The sequence below is a fragment of the Lagopus muta genome, chromosome 9 (assembly GCF_023343835.1).
Source record: "Lagopus muta isolate bLagMut1 chromosome 9, bLagMut1 primary, whole genome shotgun sequence".
NCBI classification, from domain to species: Eukaryota; Metazoa; Chordata; class Aves; order Galliformes; family Phasianidae; genus Lagopus; species Lagopus muta.
This window is the reverse complement of record NC_064441.1, coordinates 8077646-8103736: the sequence shown is the minus strand read 5'-3', so window position 1 is coordinate 8103736 and position 26091 is coordinate 8077646. Positions and strand designations below refer to the sequence as shown.

Below are 26091 nucleotides of genomic sequence, written 5' to 3'. Positions count from 1 at the left end.
CAGCGGGGTGCGGCCCGTTGGCACCGCGGGGTGGGGACGGTTGGGACCGGCGCCCCCAGGGGTGGCTGGAGCGGGGGCACCGCTCCGCCCGGCCCCGCCGCCGAGGTGACCGCGAGGGGCAGCGCCCTCCGCGCGCACGGGCGGAGCCCCGGCACCGGTACCGCACCGGGCTCGGGTGCGGTCACAGCGATGCGCACAGAGGGACTGGCACTGGGTTCATCACCGGGGACACGCACAGCCGCACCGCTGCCGTGCCGCACGGCACGGCCGCCCACACGGTGTCACGCACGGTGTCACGTACAGCCACAGCCGCCCACGGCAGTGGTGGCTCAGGCAGCGCCGCACGGGTTGGGAAAGCGGTGCATCCCGGCTACGCCACCCCCGGGTTCCAGCGGGCGGGTGGCTGTACCGGCGGGCACAGTGCTGCACGCCTGTGTGTGTGTCATGCGCGTCCGGCAGCGGTTCCTCGCGTGTCACTGCTTGGCGGGCAGTGATCCCCGCTAGGCTCCCCGTCCCCGTGTCCCCAAGTCCCCATCCCGTCCCATCTCCGCCACTGCCTCGCCCCACGCCGCGCCTGTCAGCGCTCGGCGCTGCACCACACGGGGAGCGCCCGCTCAGCCCCGCCCGTCGCCCCGCCCACTCCAACCCACGGCAACGCCCGGCGGGCGCGATGTGATGACGTCACGAAGACGACGGCCTGCGATTGGCTGCGGGCGCGGGCCGGGCGCAGGCGCAGAGCGCGGCCGGTGTGCGGCGGAGCGAACATGGACGCGGGCGGCGGCGGCGGGCAGAGCCGGGTGCAGGGCGGGCCGGGGTCGGGTGGTGATGAGAAGCCCACGCCGCTGTGGGGCCGGGACCGTCGGGATCCGCCCGCGGGGCCCGAGAAGGAGCAGGAACTGGTGAGCGTCGCCCGGGGAGCTGAGTCACGGGGGGGCGGTGGCGTCATCGGGGCTCCCTCCGGCCGCGTGACGTCACCGGGGAGAGGGGCTCCCGCCGTGACGTCATGTGGTGACACAGCCTGGGGGGTTCCGGCGTTCACTGTCATCGTGGTAGGGGCCCCGCGGGTGGCTCTCTGCTATTAAGAGGAGGAACACTGGTGTCCGTGCGCTGGGATGCCCCTAACCGAATTTCCCCCCCCCGGCAGTCGGAGGAGGACAAACAGCTACAGGATGAGCTGGAGATGCTGGTGGAGCGCCTTGGGGTGAGTGCGTGCCCCTCAACCTGCAGAACTGGGGGGAAATCCACTGTGCCAGAGCCCTGTGGGTACTCAGAGCTGTGCTCGGTGGGTGGCTTTCTGCTCACTGTGCCACAGCCCTGACTTTAGACCCGCAGGGTGGGGGACTGCCCTGTTCTGTGTTTGGAGGGGCACTGAGCCCAGAAGTAGCACCTCATGCACTTCCTGATGGACCTCTTCCATGTGCAGGAGAAGGACACATCTCTCTACCGCCCGGCACTGGAGGAGCTGCGCAGGCAGATCCGTTCCTCAACCACCTCCATGACCTCTGTCCCTAAGCCCCTCAAGTTCCTCCGACCACACTATGGCAAGCTGAAGGAGATCTATGAGAACATGGCTCCTGGGGAGAACAAGGTGAGCACGGCCATCCTGTGGGGCTGTGACTTGCCACATCCCTGCCTTTGCCCCCTGTGGGGCAGAGAGGGTACTGTTTTCTGGGGTGCACTCAATCCCCTGTGAGTCTGAAGCTCTGGCTCTCTGTCCCCAGCGCTTTGCAGCAGACATAATTTCTGTCCTGGCTATGACCATGAGTGGGGAGCGTGAGTGTCTGAAGTACCGCCTAGTGGGCTCTCAGGAGGAGCTGGCATCGTGGGGGCATGAATATGTCAGGTGAGCCTGGCTGGGAATGGGGCTTGGGGTGGACAAGGACAGCTGCCTCACATCCCTGGGGCTGTGTGAGGCTGGTTTCTGTGGTGGTGATGTCCCCTTCTCCCTGCAGGCACCTGGCAGGGGAGGTAGCCAAGGAGTGGCAGGAGATTGATGAAGCTGACAAGGCGCAGAGGGACACGCTCCTCACCCTGGTCAAGGAGATCGTCCCTTACAACATGGCTCACAATGCAGAGCATGAGGCTTGTGACCTGCTCATGGAGATTGAGCAGATGGACATGCTGGAGAAGTACATCGATGACAACGCCTACTCGAAAGTGTGCCTCTACCTGACCAGGTGAGGGGCTGGTAGGGGCATCTGTCTGTCCCCTGGTGGGCTGAGGCTGCCCAGCTTCATTGTATGACGCTCATCCTCACATGCATCTCCTCCTCAAAGCTGCGTAAGCTATGTCCCAGAGCCTGAGAACTCTGCTCTCCTACGCTGTGCTCTGGGCATTTTCCGCAAGTTCAACCGTTACCCTGAAGCCCTGCGCCTGGCTCTGATGCTCAACGACGTGGAGCTGGTGGAGGACATCTTCACCTCCTGCAAAGATGTGTAAGTAGAGACTCTCTGCGCTCTGGGGGGAGCAGAGCTGAGTAAGATCCTCACACTGTCAGATGTGGCTGGGGGCTTGGGCAGAGACTGTTGTCCCCAAAATAAAGATGAGCAGGAGCCAGTCATCTCTGGGCTGCTCTTGTATGCTTCTTGAGCAGGGTGGGCTGGGGTATATGTCTGCTGTTTGGCTAGCGTTAGGGCTGCTTGGGGGCTGGATGCTTTCAAAGCCTCTTCCCTCTGCAGGGTTGTCCAGAAGCAGATGGCCTTTATGCTGGGCCGCCATGGGGTCTTCCTGGAGCTGAATGAAGATGTGGAGGAGTATGAGGACCTGACTGAGATCATGTCCAACGTCCAGCTCAACAGCAACTTCCTGGCCTTGGCCAGAGAGGTAAGCACTGTGCTGGAGAAAGATCCCTCTGCTGCTCCAGGCTGGGATTTGCTCTGGCTGCCAGGCTTTGTGCTCTGTGCAAGACCTGGGGAGAGATCCCTTATCCCTATGAGCTTGGACAGACCTGGAGAAGCTGTCTTTGTAGACCAGCTGCTGTAGTGTGTCTGTGGGGAGATAACCCCCTTTTCCCTTGTCTCTGTAGCTGGACATCATGGAGCCTAAAGTACCAGATGATATTTACAAAACCCACCTGGAAAATAATCGTAAGAGCTGATGTTTTGACCTTGGCTGTCTCTGGATAGAGCAGACCCCATTGTCTGTGGTGGGCTTTGGCTTCTCCTTCCCTGTGGCCTCACCCCTGCCTGTGCAATGAAAGGCTGGCTTGCCTCACTCTGATCTTCCTCCCCAGGGTTTGGGGGCAGTGGATCCCAAGTGGACTCAGCTCGGATGAATTTGGCCTCCTCCTTTGTGAATGGCTTTGTGAATGCTGCATTCGGCCAAGACAAGCTGCTGACCGATGATGGCAATAAATGGTTATACAAGAACAAGGACCATGGTGAGGGCTGCAGCTGTCTGCGTGCTTGGGGTTGTGACCCTTTTTGGGCCCTGCTGAAAGCGAGGCAGTTGGGTACAGTTCTGCTGTGTCCCCAGCCAGCAGGCTGGTCACACTGACTTGGTCTTTTCTCCCTGGGAACCAAAGGGATGTTGAGTGCTGCAGCTTCATTGGGCACTATACTGCTGTGGGATGTGGATGGGGGCCTCACACAGATCGACAAATACCTCTATTCCTCAGAAGATTATATTAAGGTCAGTGGCGCTGATCTCAGCCCCGTGCTTACTTGGTAACAATCAGCATGTCCTGGGAGCAAGTGTAACCCATGGGGTGACGTGAGTCACTGGCTGGCAGGGAGCTCCATGTGGTGGCTGGTGCATAATGGTGCCTTTGTCTCGTAGTCGGGTGCCCTCCTGGCCTGTGGCATCGTCAACTCAGGAGTGAGGAATGAGTGTGACCCTGCCCTGGCCCTGCTATCCGACTACGTCCTCCACAACAGCAACACCATGCGGATCGGAGCCATTTTTGGGTAAGGGTCTGCCCTGGCCTCCCTGGCTGTGTGGGGTGATGCAGCCATCCCTGACTTTCTTCTGGGCTCTCCATAGGCTGGGGCTGGCTTACGCGGGCTCCAACCGTGAGGATGTACTGACTTTGCTGCTGCCAGTGATGGGGGACTCCAAGTCCAGTATGGAGGTAGGGAGCAGAGCAGCGTGTGCCACACGAGTCCCTGACAGCTCCTGGAGATGCTGGGGCTGGTTTGGGCTCTGCATGTCCTCGTGTGATGTACTGTGCCCTGAGAGCGTGACTCCCTCCCCAGGTGGCTGGTGTGACTGCCCTGGCCTGTGGCATGATATCCGTGGGCTCTTGCAATGGGGATGTCACCTCCACCATCCTCCAGACCATTATGGAGAAGTCAGAGACGGAGCTGAAGGACACCTATGCCCGGTGGCTGCCACTTGGCCTGGGCTTGAACCACTTGGGTAAGGAAGGGTGGCACTGGTGGTCCTGTAAGCTGGGATTGTGAGCATACCTTGGGTATCCTGAGCTCTGTGCCTCTCCACAGGCAAGGGAGAAGCCATCGAGGCCATCCTGGCAGCACTGGAGGTTGTGTCGGAGCCGTTCCGCAGCTTTGCCAACACGTTGGTGGACATCTGTGCTTACGCTGGTGAGTTGAGCTGACCAAGGCTGAGGGAGGTGAGAGCAGGACCTGGCCTTCCTTCTGCTCATCCTTGCTCACTGCTGACCCCACAGGTTCAGGGAATGTCCTGAAAGTACAGCAGCTTCTGCACATCTGCAGTGAGCACTTTGACTCCAAGGAGAAAGAGGAGGACAAGGACAAGAAGGACAAAAAGGAGAAAGAGAAGAAAGAAAGCTCTGCTGACATGGGGGCACACCAAGTAGGGAAACCAGGGGTGGAACCTGCAGCCCAGACGTAGGAGCTGCCCTGTGTGGGGACGGTATCCTCTGCTCTCACTGGAGCAGAGGATACAGCTACAGTCCAGCTGGGCTGTAAGAGGCTGAGTTTGGGGTTGGTGGTCCCTGCTTGGCACTCAGTACTGGTGTCCCTGCAGGGTGTAGCAGTGTTGGGCATCGCACTTATTGCCATGGGTGAGGAGATCGGCGCCGAGATGGCCCTGCGCACGTTTGGTCACCTGGTGAGTAACAGTGGGGGACAGTGTGGGGCTGGGAAGGGACCTGGATGGAGGAGGGCAGGTCTCTCACACCTTGGCCTTGGTGAGCTGGGTTGTGGATGCCCCACCGTGCCCTTGCTCCCATCTGGGGTTTAATTCCCTCTCTACCCCCGTTCCATGCAGCTGCGGTATGGGGAGCCCACCCTGCGTCGTGCTGTGCCCCTGGCCCTGGCGCTCATCTCTGTCTCTAACCCCCGACTCAACATCCTCGACACCCTCAGCAAGTTCTCCCATGATGCTGACCCTGAAGTCTCCTACAACTCCATCTTTGCCATGGGCATGGTGGGCAGTGGTAAGCCTGGGTGGCAGCTTATGAATCAAGGGGATGGCCTGAAGACTGGTGCCCCAATCTCTGAAGGCTTGTGTCCCAATCTCCCTGCCTTCTCCAGGTACCAATAACGCTCGGCTGGCTGCTATGCTGCGGCAGCTCGCCCAGTACCACGCCAAGGACCCCAACAACCTCTTCATGGTGCGGTTAGCCCAGGTGATGATCCCACGCTTGTGGTTGGGAAGAGGCAGGGGGGCAGTGGGATGGGGGAGCTACCGTGTGCTGCCCCACTACACGCTCACATGCTTTCTGTGCCACACCAGGGCCTGACCCACTTGGGCAAGGGGACACTCACCCTGTGCCCCTACCACAGTGATCGCCAGCTCATGAGCCAGGTGGCTGTAGCTGGACTGTTGACCGTCCTCGTGTCCTTCCTGGATGTGCGCAACAGTGAGTAATGCGTGCTTAGCCACCGCCCCAGCACCCCTCCATCCCACACCCACACTCTCGCTTTCATCCCCTTCCAGTTATATTGGGCAAGTCTCACTACGTCCTCTACGGACTGGTTGCGGCCATGCAGCCCCGCATGTTGGTCACCTTTGATGAGGAGCTGCGCCCTCTGCCCGTGTCGGTCCGGGTTGGACAGGTGAGGAGGCAACTGGAGCCCAGTGTGAGTAGCTGGGGTTCTATCCCCGTATCTCCTCCTCTCTCACTTTGCTTCTCCCCTGCAGGCTGTGGATGTGGTGGGCCAAGCAGGGAAACCCAAAACCATCACCGGCTTCCAAACACATACTACGCCTGTGCTGCTGGCACACGGTGAGCGGGCAGAGCTGGCCACCGAAGAGCATGTGCCCGTGACACCCATCTTGGAGGGATTTGTCATCCTGCGCAAGAACCCCAACTATGATGTTTGAGCTAGGGGGACTGGGGCTTGGGAGCTGGGGCTAGGCAGTGTGGGCTAGGGGGGAAGGATGATTGTTTTTTTTTTTTTTTATTTGTTACGGGAAGATGAGGAAATAAAGTATACATATACTGATGGTGCTGTGCTATCCTTGAATTCTGCTCCTCTCTTCCTCGTGGAGGGCTCTCAATGCCCTGTAAGTGCCCTGGGGGTTTTGATAGTTTCATAGCTGCTCTGGTGCTGCAATTGCTCTGGGATACGGCGGGGGGGGCATCGGGGAAAAATTTTGGGGAAGAGGAAAACCCTGTCCTGCTTCCAAACCAGCTGGGTTGGTGTCATGAAGGGATTCTGGAGTTCTGGAGAACTTACCCTGGCCTGGGTACCCCGTGGTGGAGTGGGTACCGGGGGCTCGCGAGGATGGCAGGGCGCCGCTGGCTATCCCAGCGGGCCCTGGCCGCGTCCCAGCCCTCGCTGTTCCCGCGCCTCCCGGTGCCTGCTGCCAGCCAGCCGGGCACCCTGCCAGGGCCTGGGGTGCCGCGAGGCTACTCGAGGACACGGGGGGGAGTTGGCTGAGGCGGGGGTAGTCCGCGCCAGGCTGGGGATGACGGCACCGAGAGCGGCGTGCCCGTCCCGGGAAGGTCCGAGGATCGCGGCGGCGGCGCGGGCAGACACCTGGACCGCGTGCTCCCGCGGGGGGCGGGGCTCCCGCGCAGAGCGGGCGTGCCCGGCGAGCCCCGCCCCTTTGCTCCCTCCCGTCACGTGACATAGGAGTCACGTGCCGCGGGCGGCTCCCGAGGCGGCTTCCGAGGCGGCTTCAGGCGCGGCGGACGTCGCCCCGCCCCCCGCCCCTCCCCCCGGCGGCGCGCCCGGCCCCGCCCCTGCGCGCGGCGCGGCTCCGGAAATGGTCGTGCTGCGCTGCGCTGCGGCTGCGTCGGGCCGCGCGCGCTGAAGGAGACTGAAGGTAACGGGCGGGGGCGGGGCGGGCGCGCGCCGCGGGGGGGGGGGAGCCGGGTGAGGGGGGGGGGGCACCGGCACCAGGGTGGCGGCAGTGATGCGAAGCCCGGGGCCTCGCGGTGCCGCCGGGCCCCGCCGTCGCGCTGCCACCGCTACTCCCACCACCACCACCACGTGGGCGCCGCCGGTCTTTCCGCCGTTATCCGCTTTCCGCGCTGCCGCCGGGCCCTGCGCTCCGGCGGAGCCGCGCCGAGCGCCGTTCCGTCCCCACGTGCCGCCGTCGCGCACGTGCTCCGCCGCCGGGCCCCGCCGCCGCCGCCGCCGCACGTGGCGCGCCCCAGCGCCCCGCCCGGGCCCGGTGTAGGGCCGCGGGGCCATGGCGGCGGGCGGCAGTGACACGTGTCCTTGGCAGAGGCCGCGCCGCCGCGGGGGGGAGCGGAGCGCCGGGTGCCGCCCTGGGCCCTGCGCCGTGCCCTGCTCCGCTCCTTCCTCCTGCCGGGGCCGCCAAGATGGAGCCGGCCCCTCCGGCCTTACCCCCCCCCCTCCCCTCCCCCCGCCCCGGGGTGAGTCACCGCCGCCCCGCTCTGCCCCCCACCCGCAGCCGGTCGGGCCGGTCCGGGGCCGCGTCAGGCGGCGGTGCCGGAGCCCGGCAGACGCCGTGGCGGCTCGACCCGGCCCGGGGGAACGGCCCCGTCATCGCCCCGCGGCGGGGGAGGAGGGCACGGCGGGACGCGGGCGGCTGCGCGGCCGCGGGGAGAGCCGGGCGGAGGCGGCCGGACCCGGTAGGCGGCAGCGGGAGGGGCTCCGCGGGGCCTGCGCTGCTCCCGTGGGCTGCGGGCCCCGGATCCCTTCGGGCGGTGCTTCGGGCCTGTAGGGCCGGGCCTCCGCCGCCTGCCGGGTGCTGTCGGCCCCGCGCCGGGGGGTGGCGGCGGCGGGCAGCCCTGGGCCTGAGTGGGTCTGGGGGCCCGGCAGCAGGACCCGCGGCCTGACCCGGCCTCTTGCAGGGCCTCGGGCTGACTGTGTCTCTCCCCCCCCTCTCTCCCCTCCTGCTGTCCCAGTCAGTCGGATGAAAGGTCTCTGCAGGCCCGCTCAGTCGGCCCAGGTTTTTCCCGCGGGGGGGTGAGTATGGGGTGCTGTGCAGGCACTGGGGGGCCGGGTTGCGGTGTCCCTCCCTCCGGGCCCAGGTTTGTGCCGGTGGCGGGTGGCCCGGTGTGGCTTTGTGGGCCTGGTGGTATGGCTGTCCCCAAGAGCTGCTGTCCCTGCTGTGCCTTAAATCCCTTTGGTCTTCCGTTAACCGGGGCTGTCAGTGTATATGGGATCGGGTCCCATCCAAGCCCCTGGATGGCATCAGGGCTGATGGCTGTGTTTGGTGCTGGAGGTCCTTCTGAAGGTTGGCCATCCCCATGTCTGGGGGTGACTGAAAAGTGAGGGGGATAGCCTATGCCTGGCTTACCATGGGACAAGGGGGCTGGCAAAGGGGCTGGGGGGCCGGCAGGGCCACGAGTGCTGACACAGCCAGGCATCATGTTACAGGCACCGCTCATGGTGCGGTACGGCTGGCAGTGAGCCCCCCCATCCTAATGCTGCCATGGGATGTGGGGACCCCTCCTGGGGTACAGCTCAGGGGGCACCTCCTCTCTTCTGCTCGGATGCCCTTTGCTCTGGGGCAAGGAGTATGGAACAGGGTACCAAGTCCCTCCTGGAACCCAGCTGTGTCCCCAAAGGCAGGAGCGGCGGTGGTGTGGTGGCAGGGGGGGACGTGGGAGCTGCTCCCTGCCCTCCCCGGTAGGCGTTTGCGGCATGAGCTGGGCTCCCGGCACCACCAGCAGGAACAGGTTTGGCCGGCCAGGGGAAGCGCTTAGTAGGTCAGCCGGGGTGGAGCCAGGGCACCCCGGCGTCAGCTTCTGCCCAACTCCACCCCAGCTCCTGGAGCTTCTCAGAGGGGCTGCATTGCCCCGTTTCAGGATAGGAGAATACTGCAGACTGCAACGCAAAAAATACGATGCCATTCAGCTTATGCCTGTCCCCGCAGATAGCAAGGGGATCCTTATGCACAACCACATGAAATGAACAAAGCTCCACAGCCCACAGGAGGAGCCCCGACAGCCCCGCACCCTGCCCCTTCTCCTGGACTTCCACAGGTAACAAACAGCCCCTCCAATGGCTTTTGGGGTGGGAGGTGCCCAACTGCCTCTCTGATTCGGGATGAGGCTGCTAGAGGCTGTGGTGCCCACTGGTTCCCTCCATGCAGTCAGCGTTCCCACCTGGTCAGACGGCACCTGTGATTTTTAACCCGACACCGACCTCACAAATGAATACGCCTTCTCAGCCGCGACAGGTAAGGGGTTTAGTATGGGAAGAGGAGGTTTTGGGGAGCTGGTTAGGGTCTGCAGCCTCCTGACTGAGCAGCCCACGCTCTTCCTGGTTGGCCACAGCAGTGCTGGGATGCAAGGAGCCTGATCCTGCCCTATGGGGCTGGTGTGCACCTACCCCAAATCTCCATCATGATGTCCCTTCTCCCCAGCTCTGGGGTGAGGGCAGACAGCTCCTGCGGGGCACCCACCAAGTGACCGCTCTTCTCTCCTTCCTCCCCTTTCCAAACCTTGCTCTCTCCTCTCTCAGTTTCCAGCAGGGCCTCGTGCTATTCACCAGCAGGTACTAACCAGTCCCTACCCTGCATGCTGAGCACCCGGGGCAGCCCCAGTACCCGGCACTGCACAGAAATACTGGGGAGCACGTGGGGAGCTGCATTGAGCCGTAGGGGGGAACAGGCTGGAGGACAGAGGGACACCTGCTCAGTGGGATCAGCTGGAGGGGTTTCACTGTAGCGTCCCCAAGTTCCTTGGCTGTTCTTGCATGAAGTCTAGTGCATGTGGCTGTGCCTGTGCTGGTCTCGGCCCAGGCCGCTGCTTCTGCCTGTGCCCTTTTCATCCTTTTCCTCCCTCTCTCTCTGGGGTGGGGGGTCTCCTGAGGCAGCAGCTGTGCCGTGCTGCTGGTCTGTCCCTGACTAATGCAGAGCCCTGGGAGTGATAGTGACTTTCTACAGCGTACCCAGCATGTCCCTTAGGCTGTGGGAGGCTGCAGCTATGGGAGGGCTGGGACCTGACAGCCCCAGGAGGTGACAAAGCTTTTGTGCCTTGCAAGCTGGATGTATCCCCCTGCATCCTGCCTGCAACACTATGGCTGTCCCTCCTGCCTTTTGTGGCCCCTGGGAGTGTGAGCAAAGGCTCTGTGCCTCGATCAGCTCAGAGGCACAGCTGGGGACAGACCTAGTGATATCCACAATGTGCCGGGTCCCCCTGGCTCCATGGGGACCTCCAGAGGGGAAGGCAGCTCCCTGTGTCCCCCAGCATGGGTGGATCTGGGATGTGGCCATCGTGCTGGGAGTCCGGCTGCTCCTCCATCCCACAACACCAAGCTTGCACTACCACCCCTGTTCCCCCTCCCACCACCCATACCCATGTCCCATCTCAGCGCGGCAGCAGTAACTCCTGTCTCTCTCTTTCCCCTCTCCCTCTGTATGCGTGCACTTGCTATCAGGGAGGATTCAGGTCTCTCCAGGTAACGCTTTCTCCTTGCTCCAGCCTTGCCCCACGCACCGGGCGTGCAGGCACCTCCTTGCTTGCTGCCTCTGCTCCCCAGCTCTGGGGTGCTGCCACCCAGCAAAGCAGCGGGCAGGGAGGCAGGGGCTGGAGGGAGCTGCTGGCTCCGTGTCCTGGCTGTCCCGGCACGGTGCGGCATGGCACAGTGGGACTACAGGTCCCAGCATTCAGTGCGAGTGCCAGCCCCTGTTGCAAGGCACGCCGGGACCTGCCGCTGAGCTGCGTGCAGCCGTGGCCGGCTCCGGGCGCTGGCGCTGCCGGCCCTGTTGGGCTGGGAGTGGGCTGTGCTGGGCATGAGCTGGGTCGGATGGAGCCAGGTGGCCCCCCCGCAGGTGCGTGGGGCAATGTGGGGTGCCTGGAAGGGGGGTGTGGGGGAACTGCATCCCATAAAGGGGGGGGGGAAGGGGGCTTCCCTCTTTAAATCTCTACCCAGGGGTGCACTCTGTGCCTAGGATGAGTTTTGGGGTGATGGGTGCTGTGAACCTTCCACCCCCCAAATTCTGGGGTAGGGAGGGAACATGGCTTGGTTACTTTGGCACTTTGGCAGGGGGGTACTGGTGCTCTGGCCTCACTGCGTCCCTGTCTCTCCCAAAGCATTTCTACCAGAACAGGGCCCAGCCTCCCGCCAGCGCGTCCCGCGTGCAGAGCAACACAACGGCCCGGCCTGGCCCTCCTGCCCATGTGTATCCAGCTGCTTCCCAGGTGATGATGATACCCTCCCAGATATCCTACACACCTTCCCAAGGAGCCTATTACATTCCCGGACAGGTGAGGGCTGTGCCCCGGGCTCTGTGGGAGGGCGCTGGGGTGGGCCTGAGGTTGGAGCCCAAATTTGTTCTGGGGAGTGGAGGGAGTTACCCTGGTTTTCTGAGCTGTCCCTGACTCCATCAGAGTGTTGTCTGGCTCTGCGGAGGGGCAGCACCCACGGGGTTCTGTGTGCTGACCCTGGATATGTGATGCGTGGCTTGTGTCCTGTACCCTGCCTTAATGGCTCACTGATTTGGGGCATGCGCAGTTTTGGGGTGTGCCTGTGCCCTGCTGGGGATATAACCAGCTTTTTTCTCCCCCATTTCAGGGTCGTTCCACATACGTTGTCCCAACACAGCAGTACCCGGTCCAGCCCGGTGCCCCTAGTTTTTACCCTGGAGCCAGCCCCACAGAGTTCGGAACTTACGGTACAGACTGGGGGGATTACTCTGCTGCCATTGCTCTTCCATCCACAGCGCTTCATCCCTTTTGTTCCCCTGACTCTGGCCTCCTTGCAACCCCACAAATTGATGGGCTGAGCACAAAATCCCTCCGTCTCTGGGTTTGGTGAGGTGCCTTCTGTGACTTCTGACACCACTATGTGCTGTTTTGGGATTTTGGCGGTGCTGTGTGTCTCCCAGTGCAGCCCTGAAGGCCATGCATCGTGTCCCACGTGTCCACCCACCTCCTCCTTTTCCAAATCGGGATGGATTAATGTTTAACTGCCCAGGCAGAGGGACAGGGCAGACTTTATCCCCTCTCCCCCTTGGCTTGCAGGCTGGCGGTGAGCCTGTTTGGTGCTGCCTCCCCTCCCTGAGCCAGCTGCATGTCCTGGGTGAGCAGGGTCTGGGCAGTGGCTGCTCCACGCCTGCCCTCTCCCGGAGCTGGGGAGCGATGGTATAAGCAGCCCCCCCTCCTTCCCCCGGCTTGTATGCGGCCACCCGGGCTGTGACTATATTTAGGCTTGGTCCGTCCGGGAGGCCTGGCAGACACAGAAATGTGAGCTGAGGCCTCCGTCCCGTCCCCGGTATGGCAGCAAAGCAAACCGGGATGGAGAGGGGTTTCTCCTGAGCCAGGTACGTGCTTGTTCCTCCCTCCCTTTTGTCCCATCAGCCCCTCGGAGGGAGGAGGTGGCCCCATGCAGTGGCCAGCTGGGCCCAGTCCCAGCACTCAGCCCAACGCCTTCCTGCTCCATAGGGCCCAGAGCCCTGCCTCCCCGGGTGTTTTGGTCCCCTGGCCTGCAGTCTTAGGGTCTTTTTCTTCCCCATCTGCTTAACTACCTGTGGGGTTTGAGGCCCTTTTGGTGCTCCCCCAGCCCATCACAGGGATCCTCTTTTGTGGCTTCATTGTTTCCCCAATATTTGGCCCCAACCACGTGCTGCTTCCCTGGGCAGCCAGGCTGGCTCTGTTTCTCGCGTGTGTCACCAGAATGGGGGGAAGGTGGCCATGAGTGTGTTGCTGAGTGAGTTCTGTGCTCAGTGTGTGGCTGGGAAATGCTAGAGCGGGGAGGAGGCCAGGGTGCAGCTGCCCCTGTCCCTCCCTGTGCTGGTGTTGCAGTCACTCCCTGCCTGGGGCACAATGCAGCCCTGCTTGATGCTAGCCCTCCCTAAGATGCCTATTGCATGGGTGACCTGGGAGGAGCACAGCACCTTTTGGGGGCTGGATCAGGGCCTGGTGCTGCCTCCAGCCCTCAGCACCGCTCAGTGCTATGAACTCAATTCGCAGGGGTCTGAGCAGGGAGCCCAAGGGTGTGAATGAATGGAGGGCGTGGATGGGGCTGTGTGGAGCCGCCCTTAGAACTGCTGCTGGCCCAGGGGAGATAAGGGAGCTGGCAGGAAGGCAGCACCCATGGAGCCAGGGCTCCTGTCCCCAAGCATGGTTCAGCCTCCCGGAGGGACTGGCAGTGACCTGGAGCCGGTGGGCACGGCTGGGTGTGGGGGCGGCGCAGGGACGCCGCGTGTCATGGGGAAGGAATTTGGTCAGGCCTGTCGGGTGGGTTGGGGTGATGCAGGCCAGATGCAACTGGGGTTCTCTGTAGCGTGGTGTGAGCTCCCCCAGCTCCTGGCGGTCCCCCTGCATCTGTGGGAGTGGGAGGACTGGACTCGGTGGATGCACACTGGACACCTGCCGCCTCTCACGCTCTCCCCTCTCCTCCAGCGGGTGCTTATTACCCGGCCCAGGGGGTGCAGCAGTTCCCGGCGGGGGTCCCCACTGCTCAGGTGATTGTGAGCCAGCAGCCACCGATCCCCCCAAAACGAGAGCGCAAGACGGTAAGAGCCGTGCGCCTCTGGCGTGGGGGAGATGCGTGCTGGAGATGGGGATGGTGCCAAGCCTAGCATGGGGCACGCTGCCTGTGCCGGCTCTTTCCTGGCTGCCTGCTGTGCTCGGTGCGCAGCACACCAGCTGAGGGTGGTATGGGGCTGTGCACCTGGGTTGGGGGGCTCGGTGGGTGCTGATGACCTTGGCTGTCCCAGCGGGCAGCGTTGTGCTGAGTCATGGCTCCAGGGGGGCGGGTGTGCCGCGGCTGCCAACTGCTGTCTGCTCCCGGAGATGCCGGTGCTCAGAGGCCTTGTGTAGGGCCTATTTATAGCGGGGAGCTGAGCAGCTGCTGGCCCCGCACTGCACTGCAAGCTGGGGGGCTGGGGGTGCTGTTGGGTGGGGGATTTCTCCAGGAGTACTGATGGAGAGGCATTGGTGCTGCTTAGGCTGTGCTTTTATTGGGACCTGGCAGCTGGTTCTGCTTGTAGATGAGTGAGCAAGAGCCGTGCCTCCTCTGTGTACTGGACCCACGCATCCCACCATGGTGCACTGCAGCTCATGCTGCACCCACACTGACTGTAGGGATGTGGGGTGCCCACAGCCCCTTTATCAGCATGGTGCTGCCTGTGGTTCACCAAGCCTGGAGGCAGGCACTGTTCTGAGCACAGTGACGCCCTGCTGGCTCTGGCTGCTTGGTGGCATCTGAGATGCACCCTGCCCTGCACCATCTCTTCTGGCCAGGCAGTGGGACAGCTCCCTCTCTGAGAGGTTCTGTGCCCTGTAGCGAGGGGACATGCCACTGGCTGCGTGGCCCTTGGCTGCTGTGTTCCCCACCTCACTGACAATCCCCCTCTCTCTGCTCTGGCCCACGGACAGATCCGGATACGAGACCCCAACCAAGGTGGCAAAGACATCACTGAAGAAATAATGTCTGGAGCAAGGACCTCATCTACCCCCACCCCTCCCCAGGTCGGTGGCCCTCATTTTCCCAGCTGGGGTGCTGGGAGATGCATGGTGTCCTGCTTGACTCCCTTTTTGTCCCCTTAGGCTGGAAGCGGTTTGGAACCCCAGGCCAATGGAGAAACCCCTCATGTAGCAGTTATTGTCCGGCCAGGTACGTGCACACACTGGGGCCTGGCTGTGCCACATCGCTCCCTGGCACAGCTGGTGCCAGGCCCCGTGCCAGCCCCACAGATCACTTGGAGCTTGTGGGGACGGACATGTTCCCTGTGTACCTGGAAACCAGTGTTTCCACTGTTGGTTCCAGGAGAGTTTATGGGGACTGTCTTTGCTTGGCCTGGCTGTACCCTGGGCACTGGAGGACCCCCATCATCCCCGTTCCCCGTTTGTCCGCTTAATGTGGGTTGGCACATCTGTCCCTTCCCCTACTATTGATGGAGATCTGGGATTTAGGGGGATCAGGGCACAGCAGGGGTCAGAGCCCCCACTAACACCTCCTCTCTTGCAGATGACCGCCCAAAGCCTGCGCTGGTGGTGAGCAAACCCGTCTCCCTGGAGCCCAGCAAGTCAGCGTCCCCGTCGCCTCCCCCTCCCCTCATCCCTGAGGTGGAGCCCGTGGTGATGTCAACTGTGACGCTGGTGCCAATGGAGCCCCCCGTGGAAGCGGACACTAAAGTGGAGCTGGGCGAGGCGCCGCCCGACCTGCACCAGACGTTTAGCGCTATCACTACAGTGCCAGGGGCTGGGGAGCTGCCCCTCGTGCCCCCACCTGACATGGACACGGCGGCTGTGGTGGAGGAGGAGGTGGCAGAGGAGGAGGAAGAGGTTGCGATTCCTCTCCTGGAGCCCACATTGCAGGCGCCCGCCCTGCCTGAGGTGCCATCGGTGCCTGCTGCCCCCCTCATGCCAGCCGTGCCCCCGGTGCCAGCTGCGCCATCGCCGCCGCTCGTTGTCCCACCGGTCCCTGAAGCACTCGCCAAACCCGCCTCTCCCAGCCCCCCGCCACCCCAGGAAGAGCCCTGCTCTGAGCCTGTCGCCGAGCCTGCTGCTGAGGCCAATGGGGTCTTAGAGGAGGTGCCCGAGCCGCTCCCCGAGGCACCCGTGTGCCAGCCGGTGCTCGCGCCCGTATCGGAGCCTGCCCCAGTGCCCGCCCCAGCTCCCACCCTGGAATCCCCCATTGTGCAGCCTGAAGAGCTGCCCTTGCCCAATGGGATGGAGGGCTCCAGCAAAGCGGAGCCAAGCGAGGAGCAGCCTGAGTCGGATGTCAGCCCCATCTCGGAGCCCGAGGAGCCAGCGCAGCCTGGCACCCCCACCTCCCCCCCAGCAGAGGAGGAAGAAGAAGAGAGCGAAGGCCCTGCTGAGGCCCAGGAGCGGAGCTCAAGTCCGGCCCCTGCCCCGTCGCAGACCTTGGAGGCGACTGTGCAAGGTTTGGGGTGCTGTGGGGGTTATTTGGGTGGGGTCCTTGGTATAGGGATGTGGGGAAGGCGTAGAAGAGGGGGCTGGGGTGTATCACCATGGGATGTGATGTGGGTATGGTTCGATTTGAGATGTGTGAGAGTGCCCTGTCTCGTAGGGCTAGGGGACACTGGGACATGTGGATGTGTATGGGGTGCCTTAAGCATTGGTGTGAGGAGGATGTACTGGGGTTGTATTTGATGCTGTCCTGAGACTTTTGGGGGTGTGTGCTGGGGATGGGTGGATGGATGGAGATGTGCTTCTGAGAGACTGTAAAATTACAAGGATTGAAAAGTATACAGGAACCCTTGAGAGGAAAATGGCGTGCCTTGGGGTTGTGGTGGGGGAAGATGCTCTATATTCTTGTTTTTTGGGGGCACTCCAGGCAGATGCGTGGAAATTAAACAAGGGGGCTAAAGGAGGTTCGTGCACCCTTGGGTTGGGTGGGGGAGACAGGGCGTATCCATAGAATTATGGGTTGTAGAAGCACAGGTTTTCTTAGGAAGGCATGGGGTGGATGTGTTTTTGGGGAAGCGTGTCTGTGAGGTAGTACATAGGACTGCTTGGATGCTCGTGCATCCTGGGGTGGTGTGTATGGGAGAAGAGGTACACATGGCAGTGTCTCTGTAAGGGAGATGGGGCATCTCTGTGCACAACCCTGCGCAGGGGCAGGAGTGCTGTGAGGATGGGGAGCCCCCGAGGCTAGGGAGTGGTGTGGAATGTTGTGCTGCATTATAGCACAAAGTGAGCAGGGGTGTGGATAGGGAAAGGTACGGAGTCCCTGTGCGCTGCTCTGTTTGTGAGCCATCGGTGCATCAGTATAGTGGGTGGAATGGGCTGTGAAAGGATCCTGTCCTCATATTGCTCAGTGCTACTGGGGCCTCACCAGTGATCCCAGAGCTGGCACTGGGTCGTGTGGACGCTGTGTCGGTGCCCAGCCCTCACGTCTTTGCCTCTTTGCTAGTTGCTGTGTCGGTGCCAAAGAAAAAGCGAAGGATGAAGGAGCTGAACAAGAAGGAGGCAGTAGGCGATTTGCTGGATGCCTTTAAAGAGGTGAGTGTCCCAAGGCACCTGAGGATCTCTTTGTGTCCCATCCCTTGTTGTGATGAATTCTACTTTGTGCCATCGTGTCTGGGCCACTGATGCTCTGTGATGGTAAAGAGGATCTGAGGGGGCAGGACACCTGGTGTAGGACAGAAGGGTAGGGCTGGACTCTCAGTGTGACTGTTTTCCACATCCCTCTCTTGGTGTAGTCTCAGATCAGCGACAGTGCCTCAGAAGTGGAAAACAAGCCTCCCCCTCCCATGCCTGCCCGTGAAACAGAGGACGCAGCCCCCGCCCGTCCCCAGGAGGAGTCGGAGGAGACGTGGGAGGAGAAGGAGGACAAGCTGGCCCCAGAGAAGGGCAAGGCTGGGGACCAGAAGTACCGCTACAAGGAAGGTGAGCTCTGCCTGGGCCTATGAGGCTTCTGATAGGAAACACCAACTCAGGCTCCAGAGATGGGGAGGCTCTGGGTGGCATGGGCCAGCTGTCGTAAGGACCACGTGCTCCTCCTGTCTTGTCCTCAGACTTTCCACAGTGTTGGGGACAGAGGCTCTGGCACTTGTGTCTTGAGCAGGAAGCTGGTGGCATCAGGCTCTCTAAGCAAGCAGGGTTGTGTTTGTGGGGTGCCAGGGCAGGGCAGCTCTGTGGTTGTCTCAGCCCCAGCTCCCCAGCATCGCAGTCCTTTTTTTTTCTCCCCCTGCAGAGCAGTGGAAGCCATTGAATCCTGAGGAGAAGAAGCGGTATGACCGGGAGTTCCTGCTGGGCTTCCAGTTCATCTTTGCCAGCATGCAGAAACCTGAGGGGCTGCCCCAGATCACAGATGTGGTCCTGGACAAGGTTGGTGCGGTCCTGGAAATTGGGGTTTGGGGGTTGGGCACCTCTGCTCTGCACCATCTGCTGTGCTCTGGGTCCTGCTGCAGCACTCGTGATGTGAGCAAAGCAGAGGGAGAGGCATGGGAAGCTCTTTGGGGCCATTTTTCCAGTTCGTTGTCCCGGCGTTGAGGCTGGGGGATGGATCCATTCCTCCTCTGCCCCCCCGGGCATCCTCAGCCCTGTGTACCTTCGCAGGCCAACAAGACCCCATTGCGGGCACTCGACCCCATCCGCCTCAGCGGCATGAACTGCAGCCCTGACTTCACCCCCTCCTTTGCCAACCTTGGGCGGCCTGTCATGGGCAACCGGGGCCTGGTGAGTATCTGCCTGTTCCTCCTTTTGCCGTGCTGAACCCCCCTGCCTCTCTGTGATGATCAAGCCTTCGAGCCACTGTGTCTGGGCCACTGACGTCAGTGATGGAACTGAGGATCTGAGCAGGCAGATGGGAATGTCACAGGAGCTTGCTGGCCTGGCCTGTCCACTAGAAGGGCTGGAACAAAGAGTTGAATTCCTTCTTCCTGTGTCAGCCCTCAGGGTTGGGTCCTCGCCGCTCGCAGCAGACTCAGAGGAAGGAACCCCGTAAAATCATTGCCACTGTGTCCCTCAATGAGGATGTCAAGCTGAACAAGGCTGAGAAGGCCTGGAAACCCAGCAGCAAGCGTGCCTCTGAGGAGGAGGATCCTGAGAACATCAAGACACAGGTAGGAGTCGGGGGCAGGCAGGTGATGCACCTGGTGCCCACTGAGGAGGGCGGGGAGATGTACCTGACTCTTGCTGACCCCGTTGTCCCTACAGGAACTGCTTCGCCGCGTCCGCAGTATCCTCAACAAGTTGACACCCCAGATGTTCCAGCAGTTGATGAAGCAGGTGATGGAGTTGTCCATCGACACGGAGGAGAGACTCAAGGGTGTCATTGACCTTGTCTTCGAGAAAGCCATCTCGGAGCCAAACTTCTCTGTTGCCTACGCTAACATGTGCCGTTGCCTTATGGGGGTGAGCAGGGGCTGGGGGCCTGGGATTTGTTCAGGACTTTTGGCCAAGCTCTGTAGGGTGCCAATGCCTCTGCATGGGGTGGGTAGTTTACCTCTAATATGAGGAAAAATGGGGTGTGTGGCTGGCAGGCTGAGCAAAGAATTGTGGCACAGCATCGCAAAGAGGTAAAATGTGTTTTCTCTGCTTTAAGCAGTAACCAGGTGTTGGGGATTTTGTGGGAGGCACAACTCACGCTCCTCTGGGCTGTACTTCTCCCTGCAGCTCAAAGTGCCCACGACAGACAAGCCCACAGTGACTGTGAACTTCCGCAAGCTGCTGCTCAACCGCTGCCAGAAGGAGTTTGAGAAGGACAAGGATGACGACGAGATCTTTGAGAAGCGGCAGAAAGAAATGGACGATGCCAGTGCTGTGAGTTGGGCTGGAAGCTCGGCTGGGGGCTGGTACCATGCCCTCAGGTGGCTCAGAGCTCTAACCTGCGCTGGTGTGACCCTTGCAGCCTGAAGAGAAGGCACGCATGAAGGACGAGCTGGAGGAGGCGCGGGACAAAGCCCGAAGGCGGTCCCTGGGTAACATCAAGTTCATTGGAGAGCTCTTCAAACTGAAGATGCTGACAGAGGCCATCATGCATGACTGCGTGGTGAAGCTGCTCAAAAACCATGACGAGGAGTCTCTTGAGTGCCTTTGCCGCCTGCTTACAACCATTGGCAAGGATTTGGACTTTGAGAAGGCCAAGGTACTCCTTGCCCTGCCCCATCTTGCTCTGCCCTGCTTTTAGAAGGAGTGTGACCATGATCCTGTGCCCCTACAGCCCAGAATGGACCAGTACTTCAACCAGATGGAGAAAATCATCAAGGAGAAGAAGACATCATCCCGAATCCGTTTTATGCTGCAGGATGTGATTGATCTCAGGCGGGTAAGGCCTGTCCCCTGCTTTGTTTTGTGGAGCTGCTGGTCTGTCCTCTGAGTGCCAGCAGCCCGTGTATCCCTGAGAGCAGAGATGTGGGTATGTAAGCTGTGGCCAGCCCCAGAGACACCATGCTAGCTCCCAGCCCTTGGTTAGCATGGCAGCAGTAGTGGGCGCACAGTAACTGGCGGCTGTTTAATGCAGGGAGCTCCTGAAACGGAGCCCTTTTGTGCCAAAAGCTGCCACAGCATGCAGGGAGCTGTGGTGGCTGAGGTGGGTGGGCTCTGGGGACTGGACAGATAGGAAGGGGGAATGCCTCTGTCCTCCAGCTGTCTGAGTTCCCCTGCCCTGCTCCTCTGCCCTCTGCAGAATAGCTGGGTACCACGGCGAGGAGATCAGGGACCCAAAACCATCGACCAGATCCACAAAGAGGCAGAGATGGAGGAGCATCGGGAACACATCAAAGTGCAGCAGCTCATGTCAAAAGACAAAAGGAGAGGACCTCCTGGACCATCTATCAGCGGTGAGTGACTTAAGGCCACCAGAGACAGGTTGCTCTTTCTGCTCACTGCTTGAGGTCGGGCTGTGCCTGATCTCTGTCTCCTTGTGCCCAGGTGGACGCAGTAGCCTGGTTGCAGATGACGGCTGGAACACTGTGCCCATCAGCAAGGGCAATCGGCCTATCGACACCACCCGGCTAACGAAAATCACCAAGGTGAGGCTGGGGGGAGGAACGCTGTTGGGCTGCCTGGCCCCACAGTCTTGGTGCAGGGCCCGGAGCTGACTGTTCTCTGCCTTCAGCCTGGATTGATCGACTCCAACAACCAGCTCTTTGCACCAGGCGGGCGGCTGAGCTGGGGCAAGGGCAGTAGCGGAGGGTCTGGCGCAAAGCCTGCAGATTCAGGTAGGTGGTGTGGGGCCAGCTCAGTGGTGCCATTGAGTGGGAATGGGAACCCTTTCTCCCAGCGCTTCCTGTACTGGGGATGTGCCGAACTCTGAGGCTCCCCTCTTTTCACGCCCAGCATCTGATTCAGGGCGACCGGCCACAAGCACCTTGAACCGCTTCTCAGCACTCCAGCAGTCCACCCCTGCCGAGAGCCCGGAGTCCCGTCGCGTGGTGCAGAGGTGAGTGTGCTGCTCTGGTGGGCTGGGGAAAATTCTCCACGTTGGGTAGTGGTCAGTTGGCGTGTGGGTAAACGGAATCTGATGTCTAGACTGGAGTCATTCTCTGTGGCAGGATGGGGCTGCGGGCATGGGCTTGGTATGGGGTCTCTGCATTCTTGTGGGAAAGGCAGACTGCATCCTGAGCTGCACAAGCCCAGGTGCCACCAGAAATGGGAAGGCAGATCTTTCTGCTGTAGCTTGGCACTCAGAGGATCGCATTTGGGTGTGGTGTGCAGCCTCGGGCTACCCGGAATAGGCATCCAGGAATGGGCTGGAGGGATTCTTACAAAGACTATTGGGGATAATTGGAGCTGAAATGAGAGATCCCAGAGACTTGGATTTGTTCGGTCAGAAGAAGGAAAAGCCTACTGCAGCAAGGGAAGGTATGGGGAGGATGGAGCCAGACTGCCCTCAGCATTGCTGAAGGTCAGAGCAAAGGATGGCAATGGACCTGTGATGGGACAGGGAGTCTCTACCCATGAGGGTTGTCAAGTAGTAGAGGAGGAACTAGAGAGGGCTGGGAGTTGAAGTGGGATAGTGTTGCCTTGCATAGCTCTGCAGAATTTGGGGTCAGAGGAGCGTGGCAATGGCCTTCTTCACACTGTCCTTCCTCTTCCCATCCAGGGGCAGCTCTAGCCGCGACAGGTCAGAAAAGGCTGGGGACAGAGGGGACCGGGAGTCACGTTCAGAGAAGAGCAGTGACCGTCTGGAGCGTCCTGATCGGGGAGAGCGGGGAGAGAGGAACAGGTCTGCCGTCACCAAGAGGAGCTTCAGCAAAGAGACAGAGGACAGGAGCAGAGAACGGGAAAAGCAGAGTGGCCCTGAGACTGTGCGCAAGACTGCTAGCATGTCAGAGGAACGGGACAGGAGCCGAGAGACGAGTGAGTTGGGGAGGAGAGGATCCTTGGGATCTGGCTGCGGGCTGAGGCTCTGCCGGTCCCAAGCGGTGCCTGATGCTTTTACTCTCCTCAGTTAAACAAGAGCCAGCACCTCCTGCGGCATCACCCAAACCCATGCTGTCAGAGGAGGAGCTGGAGAAGAAATCTAAGGCGATCATAGAGGAATATCTGCACATCAATGATATGAAGGTGAGAAGAGGAGGTGGCCAGGCACCCACAGGATGTCATCCGCTTCTCCAGGCAGCACTGCTGTTGGACAGGTTGCTGGCAGTGCCAGGATGAGGAGCGGGGAGCAGGGGCTGGCTGTGGGGCAGCACTGACCCCTCTGTCCCCACAGGAAGCCCTGCAGTGTGTGCAGGAGCTGGGCAGCCCCTCCTTGCTCTATGTCTTCGTGCGGAATGGCATCGAGTCCACGCTTGAGCGGAGTACGATCTCCCGCGAGCACATGGGGGTCCTGCTGTGCCACCTGGTGAAGGCTGGCACGCTCTCCAAGGAGCAGTACTATAAAGGGTGAGGGATTGAGGCAGCTTGTTCCCAAAGCGCTGTTTGACCTGCCTTTGAATTCAAGTCCCTCCCTCCTGAAGTCCCTCCCAGCTGAGGGCGCAAGGACCACTGGATCTCAATGCCCTCCTCTCTGCCTTCCAGGCTGCGGGAAATCCTGGAGATTGCGGAAGACATGGAGATCGACATCCCACATATCTGGCTGTATCTCGCAGAGCTCATAACACCTATCCTGCAAGAGGAAGGTATCCCCATGGAGGAGCTGTTCAGGTGAGGGCTGTGCCCCTTTGCAGGGCTGCTTGTGGGATCCTGGTGGGGGCGTGCAAAACAACCACGTTGCTTGTGCTCTACAGGGAGATAACAAAGCCCCTGGTGCCCCTTGGGAAAGCCACCACACTGCTGGTCGAGGTGCTGGGCTTATTGTGCAAAGGCATGGTAAGTGCGTGCTGCTCACATAGTTGCCAGCTTATGTGTTGGGGCTGGCACATAGAAGGGATCAAAACCCTTTTGGACATGGAGAGAATGGTGGTGGGCAATGCCCATTGCTGTATCTGGGAACCGGGGCAGCTGGCTGCAGGATGGAGAGCAGTGGCACTGAGGGCTGACTTGAGGTTTTCTTGCAGAGCCAGAAGACCGCGGGCAAGCTGTGGCGGGACGGGGGCCTGAGCTGGAAGGAATTCCTGCCTGAGGACCAGGATGTCAACAAATTTGTCACAGAGCAGGTGAGAGCTGGACTGTGACCTCCAGATCCTGCTGCTGGGAGCAGCCTTCCCCTGTATTGCACCTAACAGCTTGCCTCTCTTGCATCCCCCAGAAATTGGAGTACACAATGGGGGACAACTCGGACACGCCAAGCTGCAAGGAGCTAACCTCAGAGGAGCTGTGCAAACAAATGGACAAACTGCTGAAGGAGAACTCGAACAACCAAAGAATATATGACTGGATTGAGGTGAGGGTGAGGGCAGAATGCCTGCAAGGCATCCTCCTGGCTCAATTAACATCTCACAGCCCCTCTTTCTTTCCTTCAGGCCAACCTAAGTGAGCAGCATGTCTCATCCAACACATTTATCAGGGCCCTGATGACATCCGTGTGCCATTCAGCCATCATCTGTGAGTACTGGGAGGCGGTGGGGGCCTGATGTGTCCTTGCAGCTCCCCTCTCACACCTCCTCTCCTGCAGTTGAGAACCCATACCGTGTGGATGCCCTGGTCATCCGCAACCGGGCCAAGCTGCTGCAGAAGTACATGCGAGATGAGCAGAAGGAGCTTCAGGCACTGTACGCCTTGCAAGCTTTGGTGGTGAAGTTGGACCAGCCTCCAAGTGAGTGTCATGCAGAGGGATGGGCGATGTAGGGAGAAGGGGGGGGTGGGCAGGTGTGTCCTTGCCATCAGAAGGTGGCTGTTGGCTGGGGAGTAGCAGGGTTTTCCCTTCTATCCCACGCAGACCTGCTGCGGATGTTCTTCGATGCTCTCTATGATGAGGACGTCATCAAGGAGGAGGCCTTCTACAAGTGGGAGTCCAGCAAGGACCCAGCCGAGCAGCAGGGCAAAGGGGTGGCCCTGAAATCAGTGACAGCATTTTTCACCTGGCTCCGGGAAGCAGAGGATGAGTCGGACAACAACTGAGCAGCTGTGAGGAGGAGGAGGAGGAGGAAGGGGGGAGAGCATGGGGCACCGTGGGGTGTGACTCCATCCCTTCCCAGCCCTGGCCCCCTGGACTTGCTCATGCCGGGGCCGAGGGATCTGCTGTGCCCCCAACAGCATCCCTCTCTCTATTTCTCCTCTCCCTCCTCCCCTCGTTCCCGTTCTGTTGGCCAGGCCTGTACTAGTTTGTCACGATGATAATAAATGGATGCTGATGGAGGTGGCTGTCGCTGTGGGTCTGCTCCAGGCCCCTTCTGTCCCCCCCTCCCAGCACAGCACCCTGTGTCACCGGGAGTGGGGGCTGAGCCCCCCAGGCTTACGTCAAGGGGGGGGAGGAAGGGGTGAGACGGGGGGGGGGGGGGGATGTCACCCCTCCTCTCCCCCCTCTTCTTCCTCCTCCCGCTTCCTTGCTGAAATATAGAGAGATTATATATATATAAACTTATTAAATTTGGGTTGGGGACAGGAGTGTGATTTCTCCCCTTCCCCTGTCCTCTCTCTATTCCCCTATCACCACCTGGAGTCCTCCCTATGGTTTTTTATTTTAAATATAAATCATTCCCCCCAGCTCCTGCTATGACACCTGGGGAGGGTGCCGGGGGGCGGGAGGGGGGGGCGAGGGGGGGAAATGTGTGACCCTTTCTCTCTGGGCCAGGCTGAGTCCCCGTCCTCCCCCTGAAGCCCCCATCCTCCCCACCCCAAACGTTTAAGGCCACAATTGGGCAAAGCAACGGGGCGGCCCCGCATCTGCGTCCCCTGTATTTATAGAGCACCGGATGTGACGAGCCGCACGTGTAATTATTAAAACAAGGATTCAATAACTGGTCACGTGAATTTGTAAATAATTTTTTTTTTTTTTTTTTGCTTTCTTTTTTTTTTTTTCTTTTTTTTTTTCTTTATGGAGTATTTAATTGAAGATATAAAGGCATCTTTTCACCTTAAAACTGGAAATAAAAGAACATTGCTAAATAATGCCCCGTGTGCCGCTATTGCCGCCTGGCCCTATGCCCCCTGTCCTTTGTCCCTTGCCCCCTGGGTTGGCATGGGGATACCCCATGGAGAGCCACCCCAAGGCAGATGGTAGGTACCTCCCTCCTGGGGCTGGGAGGGAGGCATGGGCTGCTCAGCACTCTAGGGTTGGATGTTCCTCCGTGTCCCCAGACCCTGCTGTTCATGGGGCGCAGGGGGGAACGGGCCTTAGCACTAACACACAGGGGACAATTTCCCCATTCCCAAGCACCATGTATCCCTCTCCCTGTGGGCATGGAGGTGGCAGGAGCTGGAGGGTCTGTTTGGAGCAGTTCTGTGGCAGTAGGGAAAGCGATACAGTAGGCTGCTCCTACGCTTTCTGTCTTGGGGGATTTTCTCTCTGCACCCTTTGCAGTCTTGCAGTGGACATGGAGGCAAGGCTGGATGATGGGTCTGGGATGCAGGTCACTGTGGGTTGTCCTGGGGTCGAGGTGGCCCCTGGTGTGGAGTTGGCTTTATCTGGGGCTGGTGTTGTCTATGTTGGGCTGCTGCTTGCTGAGTCACCCTGGCCATAGCCTGGAGGGCCCAGAATAATTAACCAGAGGCTGTTCCCCAGATTAGAAGCTGATCTGGCCGAGCTGCAGCCCTGGCAGCGCTTAATGCTGGGAAACATTTGGCAGGGAACGGCTGAGCAGGGCTCCTGGGAGCCTTGGCCGTAGGGCTCCCCCTGCCCAGGAGCCGGCGAGGTCCGAGGTCCCTCGGGCCGGGGCGGCACCCGGCAGTGCCGGCAGTAGGTTCCAGGGTGAGCAGCCCTCTGCCTGCGGCGGGCAGCTCGAGGTTTGGGGCGTACAGTGCGGCCTCCAGCTCAGCTCCGGGGGCGCCGGTGC

The 26091-nt window shown here is 60.7% G+C and overlaps 2 protein-coding genes and 2 non-coding genes across 15 annotated transcripts; all 4 read left to right on the top strand.

Moving 5' to 3' along the window:
* Positions 1-726: 726 nt before the first annotated feature.
* On the top strand, positions 727-6326 carry PSMD2 (proteasome 26S subunit ubiquitin receptor, non-ATPase 2). Its single transcript, XM_048955263.1, has 21 exons — positions 727-899; positions 1145-1201; positions 1424-1588; positions 1722-1843; positions 1953-2177; positions 2277-2435; positions 2679-2823; positions 3026-3086; positions 3233-3379; positions 3524-3630; positions 3778-3905; positions 3982-4069; positions 4194-4356; positions 4440-4541; positions 4628-4773; positions 4948-5031; positions 5191-5359; positions 5457-5551; positions 5659-5785; positions 5863-5981; positions 6067-6326. The coding sequence occupies exons 1-21, from the start codon at positions 765-767 to the stop codon at positions 6247-6249; spliced, it is 2727 nt and encodes a 908-aa protein (XP_048811220.1). The 5' UTR covers positions 727-764; the 3' UTR covers positions 6250-6326.
* A 768-nt stretch (positions 6327-7094) lies between these two features.
* Positions 7095-24841, top strand: EIF4G1 (eukaryotic translation initiation factor 4 gamma 1). 12 transcript variants are annotated; one of them, XM_048954911.1, is made up of 35 exons: positions 7095-7197; positions 8249-8309; positions 9223-9331; positions 9442-9528; positions 9813-9845; positions 10731-10751; positions 11387-11560; positions 11868-11967; positions 13697-13809; positions 14675-14767; positions 14846-14912; positions 15267-16184; positions 17178-17266; positions 17467-17653; positions 17961-18094; positions 18308-18445; positions 18658-18831; positions 18926-19123; positions 19385-19531; positions 19620-19856; positions 19932-20036; positions 20397-20550; positions 20642-20742; positions 20829-20931; positions 21050-21152; positions 21816-22072; positions 22164-22279; positions 22428-22600; positions 22736-22861; positions 22945-23026; positions 23215-23313; positions 23406-23540; positions 23620-23701; positions 23772-23912; positions 24036-24840. In XM_048954911.1, exons 3-35 carry the CDS (start codon positions 9257-9259, stop codon positions 24215-24217), a joined length of 4944 nt encoding a protein of 1647 aa, XP_048810868.1. In that variant the 5' UTR covers positions 7095-7197; positions 8249-8309; positions 9223-9256; the 3' UTR covers positions 24218-24840. The 12 variants fall into 12 exon arrangements, with proteins under 12 accessions (XP_048810868.1, XP_048810871.1, XP_048810875.1 ...); XM_048954918.1 differs by having other exon boundaries at positions 7128-7197; positions 18326-18445; positions 24036-24841; XM_048954917.1 differs by having other exon boundaries at positions 7128-7197; positions 21062-21152; positions 24036-24841.
* Positions 17308-17387, top strand: LOC125697956 (small nucleolar RNA SNORD66). Its single transcript, XR_007379028.1, has one exon. It is a non-coding gene; the product is annotated as a small nucleolar RNA SNORD66 (small nucleolar RNA).
* On the top strand, positions 18496-18568 carry LOC125697901 (small nucleolar RNA SNORD66). The gene has a single exon (XR_007378976.1). It is a non-coding gene; the product is annotated as a small nucleolar RNA SNORD66 (small nucleolar RNA).
* Positions 24842-26091: the final 1250 nt, after the last annotated feature.